General features: G+C 39.7%; 1 protein-coding gene across 4 annotated transcripts in view; it reads left to right on the top strand.

The window, feature by feature from the left end:
• The window catches only part of SYNJ2 (synaptojanin 2), a 58,421-nt gene that overhangs the window by 9,951 nt on the left and 21,045 nt on the right, over nucleotides 1-27,425 (top strand). For 3 of the 4 annotated variants that reach the window (XM_026845364.1, XM_026845363.1, XM_026845362.1), the window contains exons 3-13: nucleotides 1,901-2,126; nucleotides 11,169-11,252; nucleotides 13,052-13,113; nucleotides 15,962-16,058; nucleotides 19,647-19,819; nucleotides 20,228-20,309; nucleotides 20,523-20,672; nucleotides 20,768-20,933; nucleotides 22,219-22,410; nucleotides 24,504-24,585; nucleotides 25,536-25,676. In XM_026845364.1, coding sequence (XP_026701165.1) covers nucleotides 1,901-2,126; nucleotides 11,169-11,252; nucleotides 13,052-13,113; nucleotides 15,962-16,058; nucleotides 19,647-19,819; nucleotides 20,228-20,309; nucleotides 20,523-20,672; nucleotides 20,768-20,933; nucleotides 22,219-22,410; nucleotides 24,504-24,585; nucleotides 25,536-25,676 — 1,455 coding nt within the window. Of the gene's footprint in view, nucleotides 1-1,900; nucleotides 2,127-10,994; nucleotides 11,033-11,168; nucleotides 11,253-13,051; nucleotides 13,114-15,961; nucleotides 16,059-19,646; nucleotides 19,820-20,227; nucleotides 20,310-20,522; nucleotides 20,673-20,767; nucleotides 20,934-22,218; nucleotides 22,411-24,503; nucleotides 24,586-25,535; nucleotides 25,677-27,425 lie in introns of those variants that run through there. The other variant, XM_026845366.1, reaches the window with a different exon arrangement.

The raw sequence follows: 27,425 nt of genomic DNA, 5'->3' as shown, positions 1-27,425 counted from the left end.
CTTGGGCTTACAAAGCAAATAAAAAGTATTTATTGTTGTGGTAAGTATTGGTTGAGTGGAAAGGAAAACACACAATGCTGGGTTTTGTCTCCTCTAGGTGGGTTCACCATTGATATCAGTTTGTTTGCTTTACAGATTCTGTCAGAATGCCTGAATTCCTACACCCTCATTTTTGTCTTTTTAAATGAAAAGGTAGTCACACAGGAAGCACAGCTGTACTGAAAATAAATGAGGATTATATGATGTAGGTGGAAAAAAACTGGCAGAGTTAAATGTGGGTGTGCTGCTGAAATGTGTGATAAGTCTTGGGGCCCAAAGTGGGTGAATATTAAATAAGCAAAAATGTTCATAACAGATGATAAATAAACATGAAAGAGCACTTCATTCAGGCTAAATAATCTTTCTAGCTATGATGTGATTTTGACTGGTAAGATCTAGTGTTTTGAGTTTAACGCAGGAGAGAGATACATAAAACTTGCTTTCAACTGTGCTAATTATGCATCCCTCTCAAAAAGCTCACCAAGCATGTCATGTCGGACACATGGCACAAATTAGCTTTGTTCCAGTGATGAAAATCCTAAGGGATTTCATCCCTTAGGTGGCAGTATCCCTTAATAAAGAAACAACCTTTAAAGTAACTCTTCTTACCTGTACTGTCTTTTGAAACTTTTCTTCTTGGAAGAGAAGTATTTGAACTTTCCTTCTTTGCTGTTTCTGGCTAGAGTAACCCTTGAAGAGGTTCCATTCTCTTATACATTGTAGAACAGGGATGAATGGTGACAACATCACATTTAGGGCAAAAAGACGTTCCAAAGAAAATTTACCTTTAGGCAATCATGTGATATGGGAAATTTCAGACCAAACAATAGATTATTGAGAAGAGTAAACAATGGATAAATAGTTACATGATGAAAAGTGTCAGATGACCTTAGTTATATGCAGCACAAACTGCCTGTTAAATGAACTGCAACAACAAAAAATTCTACTGGAATTTGTCTGAGTGAGGATTTCCTCTGTGAGTAGAGCTAGGAGAAGGAGGTGGAAGAGATACCAAAAACTACATTACAATGCTTTTTCAGTTACATATTTAGTTAAAAAATGTAAGAATGACTTGCACCTCTTCCAGAGAAATGCTGTACTCTAGAAGAACATTTCTTTAGGGGTTTTGCTATATCTTGTAACTCTTGTGCAGATCTCCAGTTGAGCAATAAATGATAATAAAAGGGATCTTTTTGACCCTTATGTGTGATTAAAGATGCATTTTGAAAAATGAAACAAAGAAAACCATCATAAGAGAAGAGACAAGCATCACTGTTAACTGACATTATAGGTTTCTTGGGTTTTTGATCCTAAAATAAATTGAAGGTTTTCAATTCAAAAAGAATTTTTAAAAAGAAGAAATTCCTCTTAATTTTAGTAGCACTTTTTGCCATACCTCCATTGACTTATGGGTCCAGTCTCTGTTTGGAAAAAATTTCCTGAAAATCTTGGTGGATTTTGAAGACTCTTCATCCTGTAGTGACTGCTAAGGTCTGGGTAGTACTGTTCAAAAAGTAATTAGCTTGACAACACTATAATTTGTGAAGAAGATTACTAAATATAAATGTATTTCTGGAGCTGAAAGAGGTGACATTTACATCTGAATGTATAAGACAGAATTACAAGATACAAGGAGAGCACCTTGGTGGTAGCTGTGATATTAAAATTTGCTATGTTCTGCTCACTGTAATAGTTCACAGGATTTCTTCCTGATATTTCCTGGGTCTGGATAAAGCAAAGGTACAACAGAAAAGGTCAAAAAACATGAATTGCTTAAATTAGTGGTTGTTGTGGGGGGTCACCTATTCCTGTCTGTCTTATTTTATTCAGTAATCTATCTGTATGTTGTTGAACCTTTCAGGAACCAGCTGTTGCATGTGCCCTTCAAACACTACCAGGTGAACTGCTCTGACTGGTTGCTGAAAGTGATCTGTGGCGTAGTGGACATCCGCACTGTTTATGCTTCCCACAAGAAGGCGAAAGCCTGTCTCATCTCTCGCATCAGCTGTGAGCGAGCTGGAGTCCGGTTTCACATTCGAGGGGTCAATGATGATGGACATGTGTCTAACTTTGTTGAGACAGAGCAGGTAAGCTGATGTATCCAATAGCTTTGAATAATTCAGTCCACTCAAGTTTAATTGGGGCAGAATTTCCAACAAGAATTAAAGTTCAGCAAGCATTTTTTCCAAGAATATTTAGAATACTATTGCGTGACAGATGTATTTGTTCTTGCCCATTAAGCATTTCTTTGCAATCTGTTCTTTTTCTGTGTTTCTGACTTTTCCATGCAAACAGTTTTCACTAATGCTTTCGGTTTTTATCCTGAATGTGGAAGTCTAGCCATTTTGATAATGTAGTGAAATAGTCATGGGGTTTTAAACCATTCAGGGAGCTCTGTGTGTTAATTCATGCGAGATCAACATGTGTAACAATAAGTTTCTCAGTTGCATGAAACTTGCTTAGAATTATCAGTCATGAGGCCAGTGTATTAAACAAAAGAATGTTTCAAATCCGTTCCAGAATAAATCTCACACTTTTATACATTCTGCATACATTTTAAAGTACATTTTTTCTAAAATTCATCATATTTCCCATGCTATAGAATGTTGGAGAAAAACTAGTTAGAAAGATTTTCTTTAAAGTAATGATCTCTACACTTAATTTCTCTTTCATCCATTCTAATTATCTCTGTTAGTACATATTTCTAGGTTTGCTGGGCTAGCCATTGAAAGTCCCTTCCAGTACAGTGGCATAACTGTGTCTATACCAATCTTAAAGAATTTGATTAGGGATGCTGGAGGTGATTTTCAGCAAAGATGAGAGCTGAGATTTGCTTTTGGCTCAAAGAAAGATGCTTAGAATCATACAAAATCTTACGATCAGAAATACTTGTGTTTCAAGTTACTCTTGTCTGCTTTATTGGATTGAAGCCATAACTTCTTTGTCAGTAAGTTTTTCAGCTATAAATGAGGGTGATTATTAAATTACTGCCTCGGAGACCAGTGAGGGCAACATTTATGGAAGGTAGGTAGTGTATGCTGTGCTATGGTGAGAACTCTCAGCGCTCAAATATATAGTTCTATCATTTCTGACTAGTAAAGGAAAGGGAGAAAAATCATCTTCTCAGAGTCAGGCAAATTCCAGTGCAACTCATTTTGGAAGAGACTTTGCTTTATATGCCCTTTGTTTTGTGGGGGATTCTCTCCAGTGAGAGGTGGTATGACACAGTTTTTACACATACATGGTAAAAACCTTATTTCCAGCTGATTTTGGGACAAAATATATGGGTGAGATGCATTCCGCAGACTCCCTTGATGGATACAACCAAACAAAATAAGCCAGTTGGTTTTATTACACATGGTTTAGCTTACTACCTTGAAAGTGAACAAAAAGCAGTGGACCCTGAAGCATCTGAAATTTTCTGTGCCAGCTGAAATGAGTGCTTTCTCATTCAAGTGTAATCACCTTTTCCTTTTTGAATAGAAGTAGTAATTACTAGCAGTCAGACCCATCATACAGAAATGGATGTCTCTATAAGCAGAATAGATAAATGGCTGGTAGTAGTTTTCAATGAAGGATAAGGATCTGCTCCTAAAATATGGTTGCTTTCAGTGTCTTCTGGGCATATCTACAAAACTGTATGCAGTATAGATTGGTTTTGTATGTGTTTTTGTATGCGTGTATGTGGCTATATGTGTAGGTGCGTATCCAGTAGAAGTAGGTTGCTTATGTGATAGTCATAAGGTAAGGCTGGTGAGACACTTCTATGTGACGCAGTGAGTGTACCACAGAGGTACTTAAGCTAACTGCATCATTACTTGTTCCAGAAGAGTTATAGCTCTGTCACTGTAGGACTGTGCTGAGGGTGGCATCCCCCCTCAGAAGCACCCATACTTTAGCACTAGTGTTTCCTTATGGCACTGCATGAGTGTAGCGATTCACACTCAGTGCTGTCCTTTTTGTTATCCCGCTGCATGAGGCAGGCATGCTTTCAGGCACCTGTTTGTGCAGAATCCAGCAGTGTTTGGGTACTTCCAAAATTTACTTTGAGATATTGCCTTGATGGTGCAGCTTTAACCTCTTCACCTGGTTCTGCCTAATGAGATACATGTAGAGCTACTTTAGACTTGACAGTGCTGCACCACTCAGCAGAACGCCTGGAGGAGTTGCAGAGATTCCTCAGTCTGCTGGTGAAGTTTGATCCCCAAGACATGCTCAAAGCATGCACAGTGTTACACATGTGACTTTGTGCCCAGTGGTCAGAGTTGTCACTGGGGAGGTGGGTGGCTTTTTTGTTCCTGTTCCTCCTTTTCCTGGTTTGCCTGCATTTACAGTAGACTGGCCAGACAGCTTTTCACTTAGTGTTCAGGCTTCCACAAATTCTACTTGTTGGATGCCAGACTATTCCCCTGCAGTGCTTGGATCTCTAATGGCAGCCTCTGAAGTCTCTCTAATAATTCTCTTTTGTGCCTCTGCTCCAAAGCAACTGCAAGTCAAGTCCTGCAGCATCTCACTCAAAAGTGGAATTTTCGTTTGGAATTTGGGAACAGAAGGGACATATGCCATTTTAAGTAATAATTTGGTACAGATTGCTATTTTAATTGAGTGCCTTCTCATGAGCATTAGTGCAAAGTACGTTACTCAGGATTTGAAGAATGTTCTCTTGTTGAAATGCAGAAGAAAAAAAATGTTAGAAAGGGTTGTCAGCTCTCTTTCAGATCAGTCTCGCATTTGCGGCACTGCACTTAGCAGTTGTCTAATGGGAAATAGTTCAGTTACCCTGCTCACTGGTTGGGTCAGAAGTAACTCATTCTATTTAATTATATTCCTGGAGTACATTATATTGCAGATGACTAGCATGAAAAATAAGATGGTCTTTGCCTCCCAGCAGAAAACTTGGGGATTGACTCCTGGTGAGTGGCAACACAGTACTTGGTTGCTAGTGCTTCCCTTGGCTGGGGCTGGGTCAGGCTCTTCACAGGAACTGCTGTGTTTTGCTCCTGTTCAGCCAGTGGCGGCTATGAAATGGCTGGGCTGGAGGTTTTTGAGTGTTTTGCAGTTGGGTAAGCAAAAGTGCAAGAGTGAAATGGTTATAGGGTGAAAGGCTTGAGTGGGTTGAAAATTATAATAAGGGTTTGCAGTTTTCAAGTATCGTGTGTTTTTGTTTGATTTTTGTATTGAAAGGAGAAAAGAAGGTTGCTGTTGCTAATGGTGATAAACACTAGCTTTACCAAATTGCCTGTCCTAAGAAAGCAAAGTTGGGCTAATCACTGGGATGCCTGAGATCCAGTTCAAGCTGGCATCCACTTACCATTGGGAAGGAAGAGTCCTAGAATAAACTCTCTCCTACTTTCATAGTAGACTACTGACTAATCGCCTATGAGGTAATATCTTGGCTGAATAACATTTTGTTTCCATTTGCTGCAGCCTGTACAGTATAATGGCATGCTGGCTGTGCGCTTTCATGGATTAATAGCACCCTAGGATTCTGAAAAGCCAGGACTTTTCCCCCCTTTATAGGAACTACTTCTTCTAACATTTTTCTGTTTTTAGAAGAGGGAGAAACAATTAGTCTTATCTCCAGGCAGCTCTTTTATGCATAGATGGTATGCTTTTGTCTCCCACTGAGTTAGCCTTGTGGCATTTTAGCTCTGCAATGAGTCATTTTTTGTGGGCTCACTTAACTGCTGTGACTCACAGTGTTTGAGAAGGGGGAAAAAAGTTAAATATCTCACTTCACTTTTGCTTTTCAAAAAAAAAAAAGCTACTAGTAAATCTTTCAAATACTTGATCATTTGGCTTGCATCTTTACAAAGAAAAAAGAAGAAAGAAAAAAGGGTAGGAAACACTTAAGGAAGAACAAAATATGAAGGGAAGAGAAAAAAGGGTTTTTCTGAAATCCCTGTATATGTACTTCCAGATTTGCTGCCAGTGTTTTTTAATGGGATGGTAGCCCTTTCTAGTTGCAGTGTTGCAGTTAACCTTTGAATAGTTTTAAAATCAGTCTGTTTTCTAGTGATATCTTAAATGTTTCCCTTCACCCTTTCTTCCTCCCTTAGTAGTCCCTTAAAGTTGAGACTGTATCACATTCTTTTAATTCTTTTCTGCTGATATTGTTGAGAAACAAGCATGCTTTCTTCGTGTAGTTTGTGTGCCTGTCACTGTTTACATTTCAGCTCCTCCCCCAGTTATCCTCCACAGAGTTGCGCTAAACTCATTAATATCTTAGTATGTGACTTACGGGGAACAACTCTAATTTACCAAAGATAAATGAATGGTTTTGGTTGTTCCCCTTTCATGGAACTGTTCAATAAAGAAAATGGAAACCTTGACAAGGCATTAAAAGGAAATGCCTTGAATTTGGATTAACCTTCTCTTGCTTCCAGTTTAAGAAAAATATGTCAGGCATGGATTAAGAAAAATGATCCCTATTTAACAATAACTCCTAGACCATGCTGGATATCTCTCCAGGAGAGGAATGGATGCAATCATGTGGTTAATTTATTTTCTGGATCAAGTTTTAGTATGGCCCCAGGCAGAGCAAAGAGGATTATTTTGGCAAATACATCCTTGGATCCTGTGGTCTGAGCTAAAGGGACTCATGGAGAGGTATGTTTAGGCCATCTGTTATCCCTGCTCTTTGTGGGTTGTGTGGCAGAGCTGGGGATCCCAGAACAAGCCATGTGAGTATCCATTTCATCATGGACTGTGTGTCTCTGTGGGTACCTTGAGTCTAATGAATTTTGCCATTTGAAGTTGTGACTGGATAATTATTTCCTTCTAATGAAGCTGAGTGACGAAGATTAGTGAATAAATTATTCCAAGCAGTGAATGGGCACAGCACACTGGGCTTAGAACACCAGCTGGTTGACATAGATGTTTGCTTCTTGCTCAGAAGCAGTACCAGTTTGCTTCATGCTCAGAAGCTTACTAGCAGTACGTGTGCATGAAGCTTGTGTTACCAAGAAAGGTCCCTACATCACAGGAGCAAGATCTGGCCCTATCCAACAGAAGAGAAAGATTGAAAAACGTCCTCTTGAATTGTCAGCACTATCACCCTTGATCCTAGAGTCAGAGAAAGACCACAAAAAGAGTCTAAGACAACAGAAGTTGAAAGAAAAACATGGCAAATTCTAACACCAGAGGTTAGAGGACAAGCAATCTATTATCAAGGCGAGGAGGTCCTTCACATGGGTTAAGTATCCAGTTGCTACCAAGTTGTGTGATGGAAAACTGCAGGAAAGTTTCTGAAAATTCATTCAGCTAACTGGATTGGATTGTTCTATGGGCCAGACCCTTTGAGATTAATGAAGTAGTACTCAAGTGTTTTGAGGATTTGCTAGGAATGAACATTCTTGCTGGGACAAGGCAACAACTTGATGTCATATTGGACCTAAGACTAAAGATAAGACTCCACAATAGTTTTATTAAGCCCAAAGACAAGAGATCTAGCAGAATGTATCAACCCTAATGACAAAGTGTTGTCCAAGATATATTTCTTGTCCATGAGTTAAGGAAAACAGAGGACAGGAAAATTCTGGAAATAGTGCGGTTTATTTTTCTTTCAGTTTCTTTTTTTAACTGCTCATCTTTTGTGTAGTGCCTTAGAATAAGAGAAATGGATCTGCTACAGGACAGGGTAATAAAGTCAGAACTAGAATGACAAAGAAGTGGGACAGATATGCGCTTGTTATACATGATCTTGGGAACAAAAATGATCAAGGCTTGGAAGAATATGAGAAAAGAAATTCTGTACTTATCCATGCATAAATGCTGGAATTGCATAACCAATGAAGTTGGATTCTTTTACTTATTAGTGTAATTTTAACCTGAATGTTTTATCAGTGTTTATTTAAGATTTTAATAAATAGAGTTTCTTACAGTGTATATGGTTGTTGATTATGTCCATTCCTGAACTGGAAAGTCGTCTTGGTCTGAGTCTTTCAACATGCTTGCTTAACAAGTCTGCTGGTAGGAGGGCTTTTGCCACTATTACTGTAAGGTCAAGAGGCATACATAGTAGAAGATAATGTCAAGATCAGGGGTCTTGTTCCTTGGAGTGGGGAACAAAGGATAGTGGATATTGCTGAAATTCAGGGAAGATTTGCACGGTTGTAATGCTTAATGGAATGGTTACAGTCTGTTTAGGAAGGTGGCTGAAAAGGGTGTTTTTCTTCCACTCATCAAAAAATACTAGATCTTTTTCCAATTCACTGGAAGCTTAGAAAAAAATGTTTTGGATTCATCTGGATCATGAGAATGAGGTGAGAAGATTGTGAAAGGCTACAGAATTGCCCCAGAGAACAGAATGATGAGCCCTGGAAGTGAAAAGAAGAAAAAAAAGTGCTAATGTGGCAAACTTTCTTATGATTGATTGTGCTGCAGAGGCCATGCTCACAGTTCAAAAACCTCATCTGAATTTCTAAATGCTACATGACAATGTGCATAAAACCGACATTTTCTTCAAAATTATCATAGGGTAGTTCTGTATTAGACCGCATCCTGACAGGGGACCCACCAGCCCATCACATTAGGGTGTGGGCATCCTGTTTAGATCACGGGAATGATCCCTAAATAGTTTGGATTTATTTTGTTCTTGTTCAGTTCTCCAAATGGACAGCTTAATAGAACAGAAAACAGGTAGAAGAGGTAATGGGTGAAAAACAGTGAATAGAAAATGTGAGTGGTAGTACTGAAAAACATCTGTTAACTTTTATGTTGTTCATTCACCAATAAGTGGAAATATGAGCATCTGTTAATGCAGAAATTTTTTGTCAGTATTTTTCTTCTCTGTTTGGCTTAAAGAAGGCAGGTTACATATTCATGGTCTGTAACTGATTAAATACTTTCCATTTAAACTGTAGCTCAGGAAGATGTTGAACTGCAGGCATTAATAATAACATAAAACCAATAATAACATATTTATTATTAAAATTTAATATTATTATCTGTTAATCAGTGGATCTAGAGAATTTGCAGCACGACTTCTAAAAGCTGGCCAAAGAGATACTTGAGCTGTCAGTTTTTCAGTTAGTTATGGAAACAGGAAAGATCCAGAAGATTGTAAAGAAAACTGATCCTCTGTAGCAAGCTATTTGAGTGGCCAAATTGTACTTCTTACAAATTTTTGTCTGTATTCATCAGCATTAGATGTTTTATTTTAACTCATTCATTGCTAAAGTGATGAATGTTGTCAAATTTTGAAGTGAGCTAGTCCTGACTTTTTTTTGGCATAGATTCAGGACCTGATCCTCATTTAGTATGAGTCAGGATAATGCTGGGGCTGTCAGTGGAGCTAGGCAAATTTGCCTTACCTTAGAATTAGCTCCTCTGGGTCCATGACTGAGTGAAAAGATGATTCAGTGTTTAGAAGTCACTGACTCATCTTGGTACAACCTGTCTCAGGGAGGATGTGATAAAGAGGAAGGTGGGCCTACTCACTCCTTCGGTAGTCCAACTGCAGGATGAACTCTTCTGAGCAGAGAAGTGCAAAGAAAAGGTTCAACAGTGTGTTGCCATGGTAATTAGCTCCAGCACTCAGGTACTGGCATGTTTAGAAAGCTTTACAGGGAGAACATGTTTTAGAGCCATGTTACTCAAACTGAGGCAGGCCTTTCAAGAAAGCTTCTCTGATCAAGCCTTTTGCAAGGAGTTGTGCTAGGATGTGATGCAATAGAAGAGGCTTTTTAGTTCATTGGTGTAAGGATAGAAACATTGAAACATACAGTTTTCTACTGTATCTGGGATAGCCATCATTCTAGCACTGACATTGTGTCCCTGACGAAGCCTCTTAAATCTTTCATCTTAGTGAAATGGGGATGGTCATAAGTGCTCTGCAAAAATACTGTAAAGATTAGTTGGATAAAGCTGGTGACAGAATATTTAAATACCCACCTCTCTGGTGTAGCTCTACTTCTTTTCACATGTGTGAATCTAAAAATTGTACAGTGGTAGTGATTATAGAGAGGTCAAGGCAGATGAAGGCACTTCCCCTGAGCCACCCAGCCAGCACATCTAGTGACATCCAAAAGCACAAAACACATTAAAACTGTAAAGTAACCCATTTTCATGTTCTTTTCTATTTTGGGAGCTACTAGCCAGCTGGCAGCAGTTGTGCTAAATGATATGATGCAGTTAGAGAAGCAGCCACCTGGATGACCTGGATACCATTCCTCAGCAGGGCTGCAGAAGACTCATTGTCATGCATGAGATAACAGAGATGTGTATCATGTGTATCATGTATCCCCCGTGGAAAACAGCCAGGATTCCACTGCTAAGTATAGGCCAGGGGACTGAGCTGGGCTTTGCACAGTTGCTCAGTGGTCATACTGAGTCTGAAGATAGTACCTTTTGTGCTAAGTTCACATATAATTTAACACTTCGCTGCAGGGCTGGTGGAGAGGGAAGGCAAAGGGGGAAATCAGTCTGTATTTTGCATAGATTGGACTCAAAATCAACTTGTTAGCAGTGATCATAAGAATAAATACTAAGGGAGAATTTGAGGTCTGGTTAGGGAAGGAAATGGGGAGTTTGGAGCTTGTCGCTGTAAGCCTCCTGGAAAAGTAGATCACATGCTGTTCACTGTATCTCAGAATGGGAGTGGCAAAGCTGCTGGTTTCACTGAGATTTATTTGGACACTCTGACAAGGCACAACATGCAGTGAATTAAGAAATAGTAAATAAAGCAAGAGATAAGCTTATCCTACACCTGACATTACCCATCATCTGTCACAAGGAGCAATGACATTTTGCACAGTTTAATTTTGTGAGAGAGGCAGAGAGAGTGTGTGGCTGGTCTTCCCGAGTGTTTCCACCAGTAGATCAAACCCATCTTCATTGTGAATGAAGGATTCCTTCCTTCTTGCCAGTGGTGGTGTTTTAAATTTTCACTTATTTCTGATGAGTAGTGAATGGAATCTGCTGTGATGACATGAAAGCAAATACGTTGTGCTTTGTTCCACTGCCTGTGAGACTATGGAAAAGTGGCTGAGCAGTAAGTGGATACAGTGAGATACAGCGTTTGCTTTTTTTACCCTTTGAGTTCAGTGTCTTAAACTGTCACCTGATGAAGGGGTCACAGACTGATAGATCTAACTGCAGAACTTGTTCCCTTTATTTTACGTTTGCAGACAATTTACTTGGATGATGACGTCTCTTCCTTTGTGCAGATCAGAGGTTCTGTTCCACTGTTTTGGGAGCAACTGGGGCTTCAGGTAAACAAATAATCAGAAAGCCTACTTTTCTTGTCTCTCTTGCTACTTATAATTTAGAATTTACATAAAATGTGGGTTTTTTTAAATGACCTGCAAAGCTCATTCTGTGAAAATGCTGAGCTCTTTCATTTTAGGTTTACCTTGTAAGAAATTTTGCGTGTTTAAATAAACAGAACTAAACCAGGCAAATGGCTATAAGTTAACTGAAGTTTAACCTTTTCATGTGTTTGTGTGCCTCTACAGGGAATTATTTGTAAGGGACTGTGTCCTAATGTAAACTGAAGTTTACAGCAATACCTTTGTAAATTTTTAGTTTGATTTGGAATAATCTTTTCTTCTGAAATGCCCAGTTGGCTTGATGATATAGAGTATCTAAGGGTACCAGGAGCTCCGTTAAGAGTGCATTACCTTAAAACAAAGCAAAATGTCTGGATGGTGTGTTTGCTAGTTTTCAGTCAAAAGGGTGATGATGATATAATCTGATCTTCTGTAAGGCAGAGTTGTAGAGTTTCATCAGAAGATTATTGCTTCAAGCCTAGCAGGTTACATATGGTCTATGACTTACAGTTTATATACAGTTAAAAGCTCAAATAAGAATCATCCTAGCACTCTGCATTCTCTTAACAGAGGGATAAGCAACTGGAATGAGGATGCATGTATATGCATATATGTTAGTAGAGAGTATATGTAATGTAACTGGGTTATTTGATACTTTTTTATTGTTAAGTGTAACACCTAGGTACCATTCAGAACTACTGGACTTAGTGCAAAAGGAAGATGATCTGTGTTGTCTGTTAGCACCATCCAGCACAATACTTGCTTCTTTTTATAAAGCAGGTCTGTCCTTGTGGTTGTGACACATCCTGCCCATAGTGTAGCTATATCCAGCACTGTTGTTCCCTATGTTATGAAGCCACAGAGCTTTTCCCCAAGTATTTTTGGCTGGTGCACAGCATCTCTAGTTAAACTGAATTTTCAACTTTTTAGCAGGGACACAGTCTGCTTTTTTGCCTAATCTGGATTATATTATACAGCTTTCATTTATATTGGTGAATACTCATAATTTTTATTCCTTGGATGTAAGTGTGGTGGCACTGGTGTTAGAAAGAATTGCAGAAACCAACCTCATGGAAAACAAAGGAAGATGATGAAGTACAGGAAACAATGCATGATCCTATAAATAATTGGCAGTGTAGTTTTTGGAGAGGAAAGAAGCTCTCTGCATACTGTAATAACAGTAACTAGCATTCAGAAGGACCTTGAGGACTGTGGTTGACATCCGTATTGAAAGTCCTGTTTGATGGCACAGGATTTCATCCTTCATATTTTCAAAGGACTGTTCTGACACTTTTTAGTTTCTGTAAATAATGAAAGAGGAAAGAACTCAGAACACACAACCCATGGAACTGGCATAACTTCAGCCTTTTTTGCCGAGGGAAGGGCAGGAAGAATGCTGGGCACACAGCATACTTGTATGAGGCAGTGTGGGATATTTGCTATTGCTAGCAGAAGCTGGTGAAGGGATAAGATTTGTTTGGCCATAAAAAGATGTGTAGGTATCCCTTTGCTTAATGGTAATTGTGTTTTCACTTGTAATTTTAAATGTTGTCTAATAAAAGCTGTGGCTTTTGTATTAAGGATATTATGTGTGTGGGTGTGTGGAGTCTGTTAGAGGTGTCTGGTGCTGTTAAAGAGATATTTTTCTCTGAAGGAAAAAGGGAGACATCTAGTGATTTTAGGACTCTAACAGTTTAAGAAGTTATTTCTCTCATTCTTTTCCTTTCAATATTTTATTTCAGGTGGGTTCTCATCATCTAAGGCTTAACAGAGGTCTGGAAGCTAATGCTCCTGCCTTTGACAGGTAAGCTTCATTCCACTTTGGCAGTAACACAGGAGCCTGGCATTTAACCAAGATTCCACAACTTTATGCCTTCCTAGTAAATTCTGAGAGATGTGAAACATCTCTCAGATGATGTAGCCAATCCCCCAGGTGTTGCAGATTATTAAGTGGGTTTACTTAATTTAGTCACTTATTTTTGTGCATTTTCCTTTCTGTTTTCAATGGTAATTGAATTAATTTGGTCTCCTGGCTTGTTTCTGTAAAAGCTAAGAAATACTGAGTGATATGCAAAAGGAAGGTCTGTGTAACCCTCTGTGAGCCAACAGATGTGAATTTACACTTAAGGTACACAGAACACATGTTCTTTACCACTGTAACCCAGATAATTAAAAAGTAAGTGCTGCTTCCACTCCATTCTGCATTTGTTTTTCTCCTCATTGTTTTACTGCTATACAGAAATAACAGTGTCTTATTCTATGATCAGTGTTGTATGATGTTATCGCGCTGATGCTCTTCTACTTTCCCCAAAGACTGGCTTGTAAACCTTTTTAAACCATTAAGACTCTGCTTGTCAGCTGAAAGCTGTAAAAAAAGCCATACATTAGCTTGATTCCTTTGAATGTCTGACTGTGAAGTGATATCCTTTAAGGGCAAACTCCCATGGATATCCATGAGAACATTGCCTGAAAAGGACATGAAGAATTTGGCCTGTGAGAAATTTTCAACTTGTAAGTGCCAGGTCATGTGGTTAAATGTGGTTCTGGCTTGGTTTTGGCAAATCAGAGTTATGTTGATTTTGGTTAAGGCTTCTTAATTCCTTGATTTCATTTACTGCAACTGTTAGTAAACATGACATTAGTGACTGTTAATAGTTTTGCAGCACTGAAGACCTCAAACAGGGATTAGAATCTAAATGGACTACACACCATTGCAGTTCCTGCTCTGAAGGGTCTTAGCCTACATTCTCCAAGTTTTTTAAGGCTCTTAAATCCTGCTGATTTCAAATGCCTGTGAGACTCATGGTCTTGTGGTGGTTTGGTGCCATGATAACTTACCCTGCCGGTGTTCCCATAGCTCCATCTTAGAGGCTTGCATTCCACAGCAGAGATAGGTTATATAAGAAGAAAACAATAAATTACTCAGCATCCTCTTGTGCTGCCTAAGAAATTGAGAGTACCTCAGCAAGAAACAACTCCGTAAGACCATTTAGCTCAGGGAATCTTTCCTCTCTGACCCCAATGCAACTGGTGAATAGCATTCTTGCAAGAAACATGAACATGAGGATCAACTTGCCTGATTCCTTCTTTCCCTTGTGCACAGTAAAGCCTTTATGTTAGATGAAGTTAGGGATCTCTCTGCCTACAGATCTGCAAAAGACAGTCCTTTGGAAATGGGCAAGGAATAAGCAACTACTTATATGGAAAAAGTCACTGAAACTTAATCTGCTACAGCTTTTCTCATAGTATTAGAGTAGATTTAGCCTGTTATGTTTAACCATCTGATAGGCTCATGTGTTGAGAAGGCACTGTGAGAGGCAAACCGTGATCTTGTTAGTGGATCTTTTTTGTCCCCTCTCCTTGAGAAATCCTTGGGGAGCTCTGCTTAGAGCTTCAGCAGTTTTGTTGTAAAGAAGCAACATTAGTGGAGAAGTAGGATCTTGATGCTGGGATCAGAGGAGTGCATATGTATGGAAGAGTTGGTGTACAGAGAACTAGTTGCAGAATTAGGAACATAAATAGCACCAGAAAATATATGTAGCCATGTTTCTTGAAGGCCATGTTGATAACTTTTTCTTTCTTTTCTCCCCTTCCATGGTTTTCTGTGTGGCTTATTTCTGGTTATAGGATTTAAAGGTGCATGCCAGAAGATGTGTGCTTGCTCTTTTTCTGACACTTTGCCATTGCGTGTTGCCTTGCAGCATGTTAATAGCTTTTCATTTATGTGAGTGTTTATTTTATTTTTCTTGCCTATTTCTATCCAGCTTCCTCTGAAGTACTACTACAGTGTTGTTAGTACATGATGGAAGATGGCTTTAAGATATAATTGCTTCTTGATGAGCCAGCACTGCTCCTGTAGCACAAGCGTGCCAACTTGAAAATAATTTATTGAGGGAAGAATGGGTGCATCTGCATCTGGCTAAAAGCTCTTGACTTGAGAGTCCTTAAATGTCAGGCTTTGAGAGGTTGGGGATATATGCCAAAAAAATCCCCACTTTACACTTGTCCTATTCTGTGTTTTTCCTGAAGAATCTGGGCTATGCCACTTGGCTAAAAGGACCTTTGGTCTGATCCAGCACAGCAGTTCTTATGATTACTAACCTTCCTGCTTAATTAAATTCGAGAGTGAATGTCTCAACGTTGCGGTAGCTCAGAGATGTTTGAACCCTGTCACCTGTGACATGTATTTGTGCCTCTTTGGCCTTGGCACGGGAGTTTTAGGCCCTCTTGCTGCTGTTGCCTCTTTGTAGGCTCAGCTCTGCAAGATGCTGGGCAATTCCTGTTGAAGTGTAGTATGTTTTCCTTTCCTGTTGTCTTTCCTCTGTAGCTCCCAGGCTGACAGCTGAAAGGTGGGAGCAAACAAAGGGCAATATCAAAGCTAACAATGATATAAAAGGTTTGGGACCTCTTTCCTAAAATGCTGCTTTCTTTTAAGTTCAGTGCAAAATACTGTGTCCATTAATTGCATATTTTCACCATTCATACTTTAATAATTGATTGCAAGGAAACTGAGGAAGATGTCTGTAGCTGCCGTGGCTGAAAATTTCTGCTGGATGAAACAATCAGTGATCTCTATTTCTGTATTTTGAAAAAGGTAGTAGGCAACATAAGATGGTTTTGTTTAGTACCTATTCTGGTTTCTTTTGCTGTAGGCATATGATGCTTCTGAAAGAGCAGTATGGAAAACAAGTGATCGTTAACCTGTTAGGAAGCAGAGGAGGGGAGGAGGTGCTCAACAGAGCTTTTAAGGTAAAAGCGGTATTTATTTATTTTTTTTTAAATGCTGATTTCCCCTGAGCCTCCAGGTTCTTCTGTTTCCCTTCTGGCTCAGTAGGTGATGAGTAGTATATCTAAAGAAATTGTTATCTCTTTACTAGATGTTACTAGATAGTGAGAGAACGTTGCTTCATAGTCTTATGGCTTTATTTCTAGCACTGGGTATTTCTTCACACACTTATGCATCCTCTGTTTAACCACACTTTAAAAAAAATTGCCCTAATTCTCCAAAGAGTAGTTGACATTTGCAAAAATCAATTGTGATCAGCTTTGTCATAGTATGTAATCACCTATTCAGTCAGGTGCCTCATGGGATTGCCAGAACTGCTTGCGGGCCAGGCCCTGACCCTGGCTCACTAAGCATAAGCAAGCTGTCTTGCTCTGATTGTAATGGGAAATATCTGTCTGGCTCTGATTGTAATGGGAAATAGCTGTCTTGCACTGATTGTGATGGGAATTGGCTGCCTGAGCACCACGTGACAGCCTGGTGTATGGAGAGAGGTTTTCCTGGCCCTTAATGTCCCTAGCCACAACTAATACCTAAAAGCAAGGATGTCAGGCATTGTAGAACTAAAGCTGCCCTGAGTTCTAGTGCAGTATTCTCATGGCCAGATATTAAAATCTGATATGTGCTTGAAGCCACAGACTGGCACTGAGTGGCATTTGCAGCAGTGCAATAGCTGCCTGTATCTGGCTGGAGGTTGATGGAAGTCTGCCTCCTAAGCGCCTGTTGCTTTAGAAATCTGACACAGATACTTTGGAGTATATCTTCCTAAGAATAATACGAAGAATGGTTTAAGTACACACCTGTAGTAAGTGTTATGTATTTATGTAAAGAATGTTACAACAGTTCTGAGTTCAAACATTTACTGTGTGAAACCAAGCAAAATGAAAATTGTAGTTAAATAATAGTTCCTGATTTGTTTCCCTCTCTGTTGGAATAATGTACTTGAGACAAGGAGTGTCTTGAGGTTTTTGGCAGTGTTTCTGTGTGACCATTTCCTCCTCCTCCAAAAGAGCCAGGGAGGACTATCAGCTTCCCCAGTGGAAAGTGAAAAAGTGAAAGTCTCCCCCTGTACAGTATATGGCCAGAGAAGGTGATAATGACTAAAGCTTGAAAGACAATAAGGAAGGTACAGAAATGAAGTCGGGTCGTAGCTTCTGTTTTCAGCTTCTTACTGAATTTCTGCATGACACAGCTAAGCTTCTATCTTGGTTTCTTTTTCTTTAAAAGTTTTCATAGTTATTTTGAAAAAACACTGAAATTTAAGGGTAAGAGATAATCAATTTTGAAATGCTCAAATATCTGTATTAAAATCTGAGAAGCAATGTCAGATATGTATCTTCGTAAGTTATCAAATTTTCATGTTCTTAAAGACCGTGTTCTGGCCATATCATACAACCAGAAGTTAATTCAGAAACAGGGCATCTCTTGAATAAAGACCTTGCATTTGTTTATTTAATTTAAATAAAGATCTGTTTTGTTTAAATTGCTAAACTTTATCCCCGTTTAAAAAAAATAAATTATGAAAGCACCCCGAGCTGAAAAAAATTTAAACTGACAGCATTTGAAAGTGGAGTTTTGTACCTGTGGAGAGCTTTTTGGCAGAAAATGGACATCTTGGCCCAACAGTGTCCTTAATTGAAGAATAAAGAACAATTGAAGACAGTTGGCAGCTGTGCAACAAGAAAATGCAGAGTTTCAGAACTAAGGGACTGATAATCAGGATGCCGAGGGTAGAGTTAATCTTTTAGTTTAGTCAATCAGTGTATAGACTAGAGCGTGTGAACAGCAAATTATTGTAAGGCAACCTAACTCATGCTTACTGACATAGCTTTGAAGATGGTATACATTCTCAGTGTTAATTACAATAAAAGTCTCTGTCCGTTTGCATTGTACACAGAGTCTGTGACTCCATCTCCTCATGTGTCCATTCAGAACAACCACCTCTTGGTCATTTCTTTACCTTTTTTTCATAAATAGATGTTTGGAAAGAATATATGGTTAATTTTTACTTTGATGATTTTAAAAGGCTTGAATTAAAAATAAAGTAATTATTAAGGGAACAATGAGGAATGAAACCTTTTCTCCTTTTCTGTCATTAGTTTATTTTTTTGTTTCTCCATCTTCCTTTGCTCGTATTGCTTTCTCTTCTCCCAACTCTTGCTGCAATCTTAGTAATTCTTAACAGAGTTGGTTCAAAATATTCTTTGATTACTGCTGCTGGGTTCCCTTCATCAGAATGTCACCACTACTATTCATTTATGCAGGAGGAACAAATGAAAAATTGTAAATGACCAACTTAGCGTCAGCTGTTACCTGAATCAGCTGTTACCAGACCAAAAATCAATACTCTTCCCAGTAATGCTGTTCCTCTCCTAAGCATCCCCTACAACAGATGTAATTATGTTTACAATAAAAGCAATGCTGTAGTGTAGAGTTATAAAGACTCTAACAATAATTACACTGAGGTAGCAGGTAAATGTCATCCTCAAGTGCATTACTAGTGCCAGCAGCTCTATAGGCAAGTTGAGGTGTCAACAACAGAGAAGTGGATACCCAGCGTTTTGGCTTTTGTAACAGTGTAATGAAATATATTTTGCATGTTGCTCCCCAAACACTGTGTAATGCCTTTACATTTGTTTCTGCAGGGAAGGCTCAATAGCTTACTTGAAACAATTATACTGGTGTAACTGCTGCATGTACGCTTTTAATGTAATATCAGAATTGTTTTGTTCAGTTTTGTGTCACAATCGAAGTGGAGCAGAGCATCTGTCTCTTGGGGTGAGAATGTGCAGGAGGGAAGGAAATAGACAGAGACTTTCATAGCTAGAGTTAATATAACAGTTCTTTCTGGCTTTGTCATGGAGAGAGAGCAGGATGTATTATTGCTGTAGCTATTACAGATACCTTAATGAAATTTGTGGTGATTACGGAAACGCATGTGAAGTCATGGAAATTGGAGATGAAATAATGAGGCTATTTTTTGTCTTTCAGTTTTGTGCACAAGCATTTTATAGTATGTTTCCTGGGACATCACCTCTTTCTTACTTCTTCCCCAAGCAACCTTTACCTAAATTTAGGGCCATGTTTTCCCATGTCTTGGCACTTCAAGAATGGTTAAAAAATACACCCATGCATTGTTATGCTCTTCTACGTTAGGCAGCTCTGGACACCCTTCCCACCAGGGTCCCGGTCCTGAGCCTGCCCAGAACATCACTATTGCTGTACACCCTCACACGCAGAGGTAGCAGCCTGCTGCTGCCTGCCACTAGCCAAGGCACAGACTGCAGCAGTTCTGATGTATACTTTGCAGGTACAGTTTGAGTTCCCTGCAGAAAAATTTGAGTCTAACAATCCAGTTTACTTTTGGAAAGAAAACAAATAGGGAACTTCAGTTGCTTTTTTACATGTCTGGCCTTTCAGAATTTCCTATGAACTTTGCAATATTAAAAAAGTAATAAACAGTCAAAGTTTAATAATGATAAAAGCATGCTGGTATCAACCCTTACACTGTGGCTTGAGCAGGATTTGTTTTTCTTCCTTCTCTATCTGAACAGAAACTGCTATGGGCCTCTTCCCATGCAGCAGACACCCCCATGATAAACTTTGACTACCACCAATTTGCAAAAGGTGGGAAAACTGAAAAACTGGAAAATTTGCTGAGGCCTCAGCTGAAGTTGCACTGGGAAGACTTTGGAATCTTCACAAAGGGCGAGAATGTAAGTCCACGGTGAGTGTCCCTGCCCCTCTGTCCCGGTGTATCCAGGCTCCTTCTGTCCTGGCCTTCCCAGGTTTCTTGCTGTGTTTGGACCATGACTGTAAATTACTATCTTGAAATACAGTTTTGAGACAAAATGTAGTCTTGGTGCTAAATAGATTATTTGGCTTAACTGCATCTCTCTTGTTTGCAATCTGCAAAATTTCCGGTGTGTGGATTTGCTGATACAGTGTTGCAGACGTAGTCAAGTAAGTAGACATGTTAATAGAACACATTATGCACAATGTGCTTGCACCATCAAACTGTAGGTGGGTATATTCAGGCTGAACATTTGATGATCTTGTTCAGTCAACTCATGATTAGATGTTATTTTAAAATATACCTTTTTTTCCTCCCTCCTCTTGTGTGTGGTTACCAAAGTCTGCAGACAGGTACTTTTCGAATGAATTGTTTGGACTGCCTGGATCGTACTAATAGCGTACAGTCCTTCATTGCACTGGAGGTAAGTTTGTCAGAGGACCTTTTGTGGATGCCTGTACTGCATACATTGTCTGTTCCATGGGAAAGACAGGAAAGAGGGCATAAGCCTCAGTTATACAAGTCTGTCTTGCCAGCTTGATGGTGCTGGCTGGAATACTTAAACTGAGGATAAAAAGTAAAAACACATTTAAGAACAATGTTTTTGTTGTCTTTTCTCCTTCTGTACCAAATCCAGATCTTGCTTGCTCAATTAGAGAGCCTGGGGTTGAACTCTAAATCTATAATTGAGCGCTTTGTGGAATCCTACAGAGTGATGTGGACTCTCAACGGTCATAATCTGAGCAGAGTATTTACTGGCAGTCGTGCCCTTGAAGGGAAGCACAAGGTAAAGAAAAATGGCAAAACTTTATTCACAAGTAAAGAAAGATGTCCAGTTTACTCTTCAGTGTCACTTGCACTGATGTTTCCTTTCTGGTGTAGGTTGGAAAACTCAAGGATGGTGCCCGCTCTGTGTCTCGCACTATTCAGTCAAATTTCTTTGATGCAGTAAAGCAGGAAGCCATCAAGTTGCTGCTCATGGGTGACTTCTTCAGTGAGGAATATGCAGACAAAGGCAAGATGCTTATGGACCACACTGCACTGCTGGGTAAGGCCAGTGTAAATCCTTTGCTTTTCTTTTGTGTCTGTTTTTAGCTGTCAGATATAAGCAATTACACCCGTTTGGAAAAAAAATCAATAAATAAGCTACCTTTGTCCAGATCTGTTGTCTAAAACACTGCTTTCAAGTAACCATAGCACAACTCTCTGTGTTTTAATTATACTGTGATTATTTCTTGTATTTTGCTTTGGGCTTCTGAGTGTGTTTATCTGCTCTTTGATGATCTCTGACAGTTTAGAGGAGTTGGTCAAGAGGGAGAGATTTTAGGGCTATGTTCCCAGTCTGGTCCTGTCTGAGTTTGTCTTGAGGATGTCTCTCGAGCTCAGACTTTTTATCTCGTTATTTTTGGCCTGCAGTTTGTACATGCTTTTAGCCATTTGGATCTTTAAAGGTACACTTATATTTTTATGTTGGTTCATTCCCTGCTTCACTCCAGGGCCCTGATATTCCACAATATATACACATTTGTTTGCACATATCTAAAGTAAACCAACCTAGCTCTCTCTGAGAAGATACTTGTGTGCAAAATACAGAATAATAGCACCAACAGCCAGTATCAGGTGGTCAGTTTGTTCCAGACAACTACTGGATTTTAATAGGATAAACTTTAACCATTCAGTCCCACTTCAGTCCTGGGGCTGTTCCCTGATGTGGACCACAAGGATAATATAGATAGCTTCTCTATGACTGACCACCAATGCAAGTCAGGTAGTTAAAGATTAAGGTTACCTCAGTTGCTCACACAAAGGAAGAACACAGCTAATTTTCTATACTCATCAAAAATAAGTGAATATAGCAGTTTTCTGTGAGAAGTTCTGACCAGGCTAGAGAGCCATGACAGTGCTAGATTTGGACTGATGTGAGACTCTGTGCAGCTCTCTGCCTTTCCTTCCACACTCCAAACTTCTTAGGGCTTCAATTTAAGTCATAAGCTGTGACATGTTTGATAATTGTAGGCTAAATTGAAGAGATTGAGGAAAAAGAATTTGCTTATTACTTGAAGAAATGCACGAAAACGTATGCTGAAAGTGAGTGACCAGCCTTTCACAAGCTTTCAAAGGGTGCCTGGTTTCTTGAAGAGAAACTGCTGATGTCAACCCCAGTTATCTTGTAGTTATTACCATTGGAGTGATTCCTTAGCTTTTGTGTTGTTGCTACTAGGGTAATGTCATTATTCCACAGTGACTGTGTCACTGCTGTCTGTAAGCTTTCTGTCCTTTTACAGCACATTCTTCTTTTACATACCCTCTTTCTCTCTCCCCTCTTCTGTTAGTAACTCCAAGTATTTTGAAGGCCATGTCAGAGCGTCAGTTTGAATTCACAAGCTTCAAGCGTGTTCGTGTTGCCACGGGGACCTGGAATGTAAACGGGGGGAAGCAGTTTCGAAGTAACATCCTTGGTACCAGTGAGCTGACGGACTGGCTGCTCGATTCTCCCAAGCTCTCTGGAGTTTCTGAATTTCAGGGTAAGACACCACAGTCAAAATGTGTAAGCAATATTTGGTGTCATCTCTAGAGACATTGAGTAGGGACACAAGATTTGACCAGCTCAGCTATTCCTTTCAAAGGCAGTGCATCGGGGGGTGGGCATTTTCTTTCAGTTCTTAGGGGTGTATTCAGCTTCACATAGACTTGTGCTGCCTCCCTGTAGCAGTGGAATGGTGTGAAGGGCTCCTGACAGTCAGAGCAACTTCTGAGTCTATACCATGTGACTGTTTTGAACCTTCAGCAGGTCAGAATTCAAAGGTCACTTTCATGCCATTGTGGGGTGTATCTGCCTGTTCTGCATCCTATATTTAATATTCTTCAATATGTCTGCTCTCTGTTCTTCATTGTGAGTGGGAGCTACGTGCTTAGGTGCCCTCAGAATGTCTTCTTAGTCTTTATCTGGAGCTAAACATATCTGTATAATCTAGTCTCTGAGATTGTCTGGCAATGTTATTATCAAAGCCTTCAGACAAAAAGATTTATATTGTTGAAGGCAATTTCCTTTTTTTAGCAGTACAGAAAACTCTTGTGCTTGTGGCTTGCTTAAATTGGCTGTTGAATTTCTTATTTACACAACAAGGTTAGGTATTATAATTGATTTATAGATTTTATTAAGGAAATTGAAAAGTGAATGTTCTGTCATTTAAAAATTGAATGGTTGCAAAACTACGGCAAAGCCTGTGCTTTCATTGTTACAGTGGAACATTTAGCTTCCTGTGGGCATCACAGGGATAGTCCTGTGCCTAACCTTTAAGCTCAGCAATTCGTTCCTCAAATCCTTGGCTACTTAAACGTTATCTTGTTTGAACCCTTAGTGCTTGAGTGCATGGATATGTGATTAGGTGCAGACCACTGTACTCTGAGCAGCTTAGTTAGGTGATTGGTCTAGTCTGTTCCAGAAACAGTTTAGAAACAGCGATGCCCGTGATATTAAAATTTGTTGAGAACCTGTCAGAACTGGGAGAGCAGGACTACGTGGTGTAGGCAGTCATAACGTGGTAGGTCTAAGCAGCTTCTGGAATAGAGACGAGTTATGTGAACAGGCGGAACTAGGGTATGACCATGGAAATGTCTGTGTTTGTGGTAATGTCAGTGCAGTGCCTACACAAATGGGTGTTTCAAGACAAATATCCAAAATTATTAATGGGAAATACACATGTGACAGTGCCTGTCATGTTAAGCCAGTAAAGGAGGCTAGCAGTCCTGTGCTAGTTTCACCCTTGTGTCTACAGAATTGCTGCATATTTTACTTTTCTTTCTGTTCTTGTTTTCTGAGGCAGATCTGATTTAGGTTCCTATGGTTGTCTACTGTTTAGGTTTTCATGTTGAACTAAGTTACTGTTACATTGGCTGTATGACAGAAAAAAAATAAAATCCCTTTAGGCAATGGACAGACCTGATGGGTCAACAGATACACTTCACACTGTTGTATGTGAGCATTTATCTTTGTTGTTTTACCAGGGTAAGATCCACAGGCCTAGGCCAGGGAAGGTAGGGTCACTGTGCTCTAGAGTGACCTGACCTAACTTTAAGTGAGGGTGATCTAAGAAGGACTCAGAAAAAAGATGCTAAGAAGAAACTTTGAAGGCTTCCTTAAACTAGTAGGTAAATTTACTAAAGGCATTGAGATGGAAGTGACATACTGGTGTGTGGACAGTAAGTTCAGTTACAGAGGAATCAGTGTCAAAAAGGAAAAGCATGTTGGGTAAAATGAGAAGTGGGTGAAATATGGTGGGTAGTGAGAAGTGGCTTTAGTGATGAGTAGGGTGAGGGAGAGAGAACATTGAATATTTTCTCATCTTAACATTGCTACAATATAATGCTCTGTCTGAACTGCTTCCTGCAAGAGAGATGGAGACCAACTGGTGGGAGAAAAGCAGGAAAAAATTTCAGAGGAACTGCAGGGGTTGTTTTGTGAGATTAGATTAAAGGAGCTATGAATATGTATAGCTTGGCAGGGGATACACAAGATAGAACTACAGGAATGATCTCTGACAGAAATTAGAAAACAAGTCATTAGAAGAAGCAACAAAATAGTAACTCTTGTATGACTTTTCCCTCTTGCCAACAGATGAGAACTGCCCTCCTGACATATTTGCAGTGGGATTTGAAGAGATGGTTGAATTAAGTGCAGGGAATATTGTGAATGCCAGGTAGGTAAAAAAAAAAAAAAACAAGAATGAAAAAAATCCCCCAACCCACAACTCCAAACAACCAAAAAACCCAACCTCAAAAGTGCATCCTCTTTCCCAAAGGAACCAGCCAAACAAAAGCCTCCAGAGTTGTGTTTTTTTTTTATTGTCAGATGTGTAGAACACTTCCTTTCAAGTCTGTTGCTTGTAATCATAACTGGAAATATGTTTTTCCATTAACAAATGGCACTAAGATGTGTTGAAAATGCTGTTTCTCTGTGAACTTCTGTACAGTAGAATACACTGTCTTTTCTATGTCTGCTAAGTCTTTATGTTGGCAGAGAAGAATTCCTGTGGTTGACATTGATTTAACATTTGTCCTTAAACCCCTGTTGATGTTGGAAAAACGTGCTCAGTGACTACAAACATAATTGGCATTCATGTGGGAATTCTAAAATGAACAAAATGTCTCTGTGGCTAATTGTATTTGTGAAAATTATGGCTAGAGAAGGAGTTAAAGGCAAAGCCTGAGATTGGCATGTCAGCATGCACAGTAGGCTGCTTTGTATACTGGTCCTTTAGAATCTGTGAAGACAAGAAACCTTGCAGGTCATGAGAATGACATGGATTTTTGGTTTTATGGTTATGATTACTACAATCAGGTTCCAGTTATCCCCAGTGAATGGGGCTATCAAACATCATGTGAGCATGGATCTTTCTAAACATAGTAGACAAAATACCTCTCATGTCCAGAAGCAGGATAGCTGTATTTGTGCACTGTGCCTGGGCTCACTGACCCTGCTAACTCTGGGCTGGCTCATAAGGAGGCTCTGTCTGTGCTGTGCATCTTACAGCACTTACAGTTCTACAGCTTAATGGGATGTCTGTAAACCTAAGGCACAGTTAATCTCATTTTTTTGACTGTATGTGGTTTGTTTTGATTCCATTAAATGATTTTATGTTTGTTCCAGTACAACAAATAGAAAAATGTGGGGAGAGCAGCTTCAAAAAGCTATTTCCAGGACTCATCGCTACATTCAGTTGACCTCAGCACAGCTTGTTGGTGTTTGTCTTTTCATCTTTGTACGACCATATCATGTCCCCTTCATCAGGTAAAAAAACTCCCACCAAAACCATCTAAAAAGACCCCCAACCTGTGTCTTCAGTAACATCTGCTGTTGGAGTGTGGCCAGAGAGGGTAGGAGTGAATTTTCAGCTTGGTGGGGATCTTGCAAACCTGGATTCTGGTTTCTGCTCAGTGTGGGAAAGAGACATGTTCCCACATGGCAGCAGTAGTCTGGAGTCCATCCTCCTGGGTAGCCCAAAGGCTAGGCAACCCCACTATCTTCCTCCAGCTCAGCTGAGAAGCCAGGCATGCTCTAGGTGGGCAGTCAGGGTGTAGCACCTGGTTTAGGTGCTGTCTTTCTGGAAAAGGAATGACCTGAGCTAGTAGCTCCAAGAGTGTTTGGAGCACCAAGTGAAGGCAAGTGTCTGCCTCTGCCCAAAGGGCAGATTTTACTTTCTAACCCTCTCCTTAGTGTTTCCATATGGAAACAGGGCTGGTTCCAGGCCTGAAAAGAATGGTGGAAAAGGTGGAAAGGTGGGTGGGGGAAAGAGAGTTAATTTTGCCCCCTGACATTTTACAGAATTGAGAGCTATAAGGGCCCCTTAAGTGTTTGTCTCTCCCAGAACCAGAACTGTGTTGCTAGTCAGAAGGGTGCAGAGCTGTTTGTCCTCAACCTGCTATCACCAGTGTCCCTGGAGACTGACCAAACTCCTCTTACCCCTAGAGGATTATTAAGACACAGGGATATCTGCATTAAATGCCTTTCCTGTGGGCAAGAATTATGCAAGCTAAGTATAAATGGTAGGAAATGAATAATTACCTAAAACTGTCTTTGGGCATCTGTCTAACCTTAATGTCTAGAGTGATCCAAACAGTGCCCTCCGCTCCATGTTAGGGGCACTGATTGGCCACTGCATTTTGTGATTAAAATATCAAAAGCTGCTTCTTTCTTACCTCTGATCTCATACCTACTGAGAAGATTAGTGCAGAGTTTGTGCAACATCAAGTGCTGTAGGCTAGGCAGAGTAATGCAGTCCAGGTAACCCTCATGGTCTTGCATTGTTGCCTTCTTCAGCATGATTTTTAAAATTACATATTTTTGCTGGTATGAAGCAGTCCAGAGAGAAGTGTTTCTGACAGTTTTTGTCTTTTTACCTGTTTACAAGAAATTTGAGTAATCCAGAAGGAAGTGCATGGTTCAAACAGAAAGCAGAAGCAGAACAGCACAGTGGCTCTGTTGCAGCTGTCAAACTGCTAGGGACTGTATATAGCCCTTTGAAACTCAAGAGAAAAAGGGCATGGTTTGATTATAGTGACCAAGTTTCCTCATTTAATGCTAATAATGCTGCTATGTGTTATGTGAGCATAATCAAACCTAACCTGTATGCTTGTGCAATTTTTCCCATGTCTAGAAAAGGAAAACAAAAATGATCATAAAGTACAAAAAAAGGCTTCTGTGCTTACAGAGATTGAGGAGATTGGGACAGAAGTTACAGAATAGGGAAATAAAGGATTGATAAAATGCAAGTGTTGAATGTACAGTGGGTTATCTCAACATAACCTTTGTCATGAATGCTAATCAGGTTAATATCAGTCATCATTTGGGTGGGCAGGCACCAGGAAGGGAGAACTCCTTAGACTGAAAAGACTGAGCATGTGCTTCTTTTGGAGTGCTTAAACCCATTCTTTTCATAGAAAACATTGATGGTCCTCTTTTGCCTCCCTGAGGGCGTCCTCTGGTGGTTTTCTGCAGTCAGGAAGAGAGAGGAAAATAGGGAGAAAAAAAAAAAAAGAT

This window comes from Athene cunicularia, assembly GCF_003259725.1.
Source record: "Athene cunicularia isolate RWA chromosome 3 unlocalized genomic scaffold, athCun1 chr3_part1, whole genome shotgun sequence".
Lineage (NCBI taxonomy): Eukaryota > Metazoa > Chordata > Aves > Strigiformes > Strigidae > Athene > Athene cunicularia.
The sequence above is the reverse complement of the archived record's forward strand: the minus strand, read 5'-3'. Positions and strand labels throughout refer to the sequence as shown.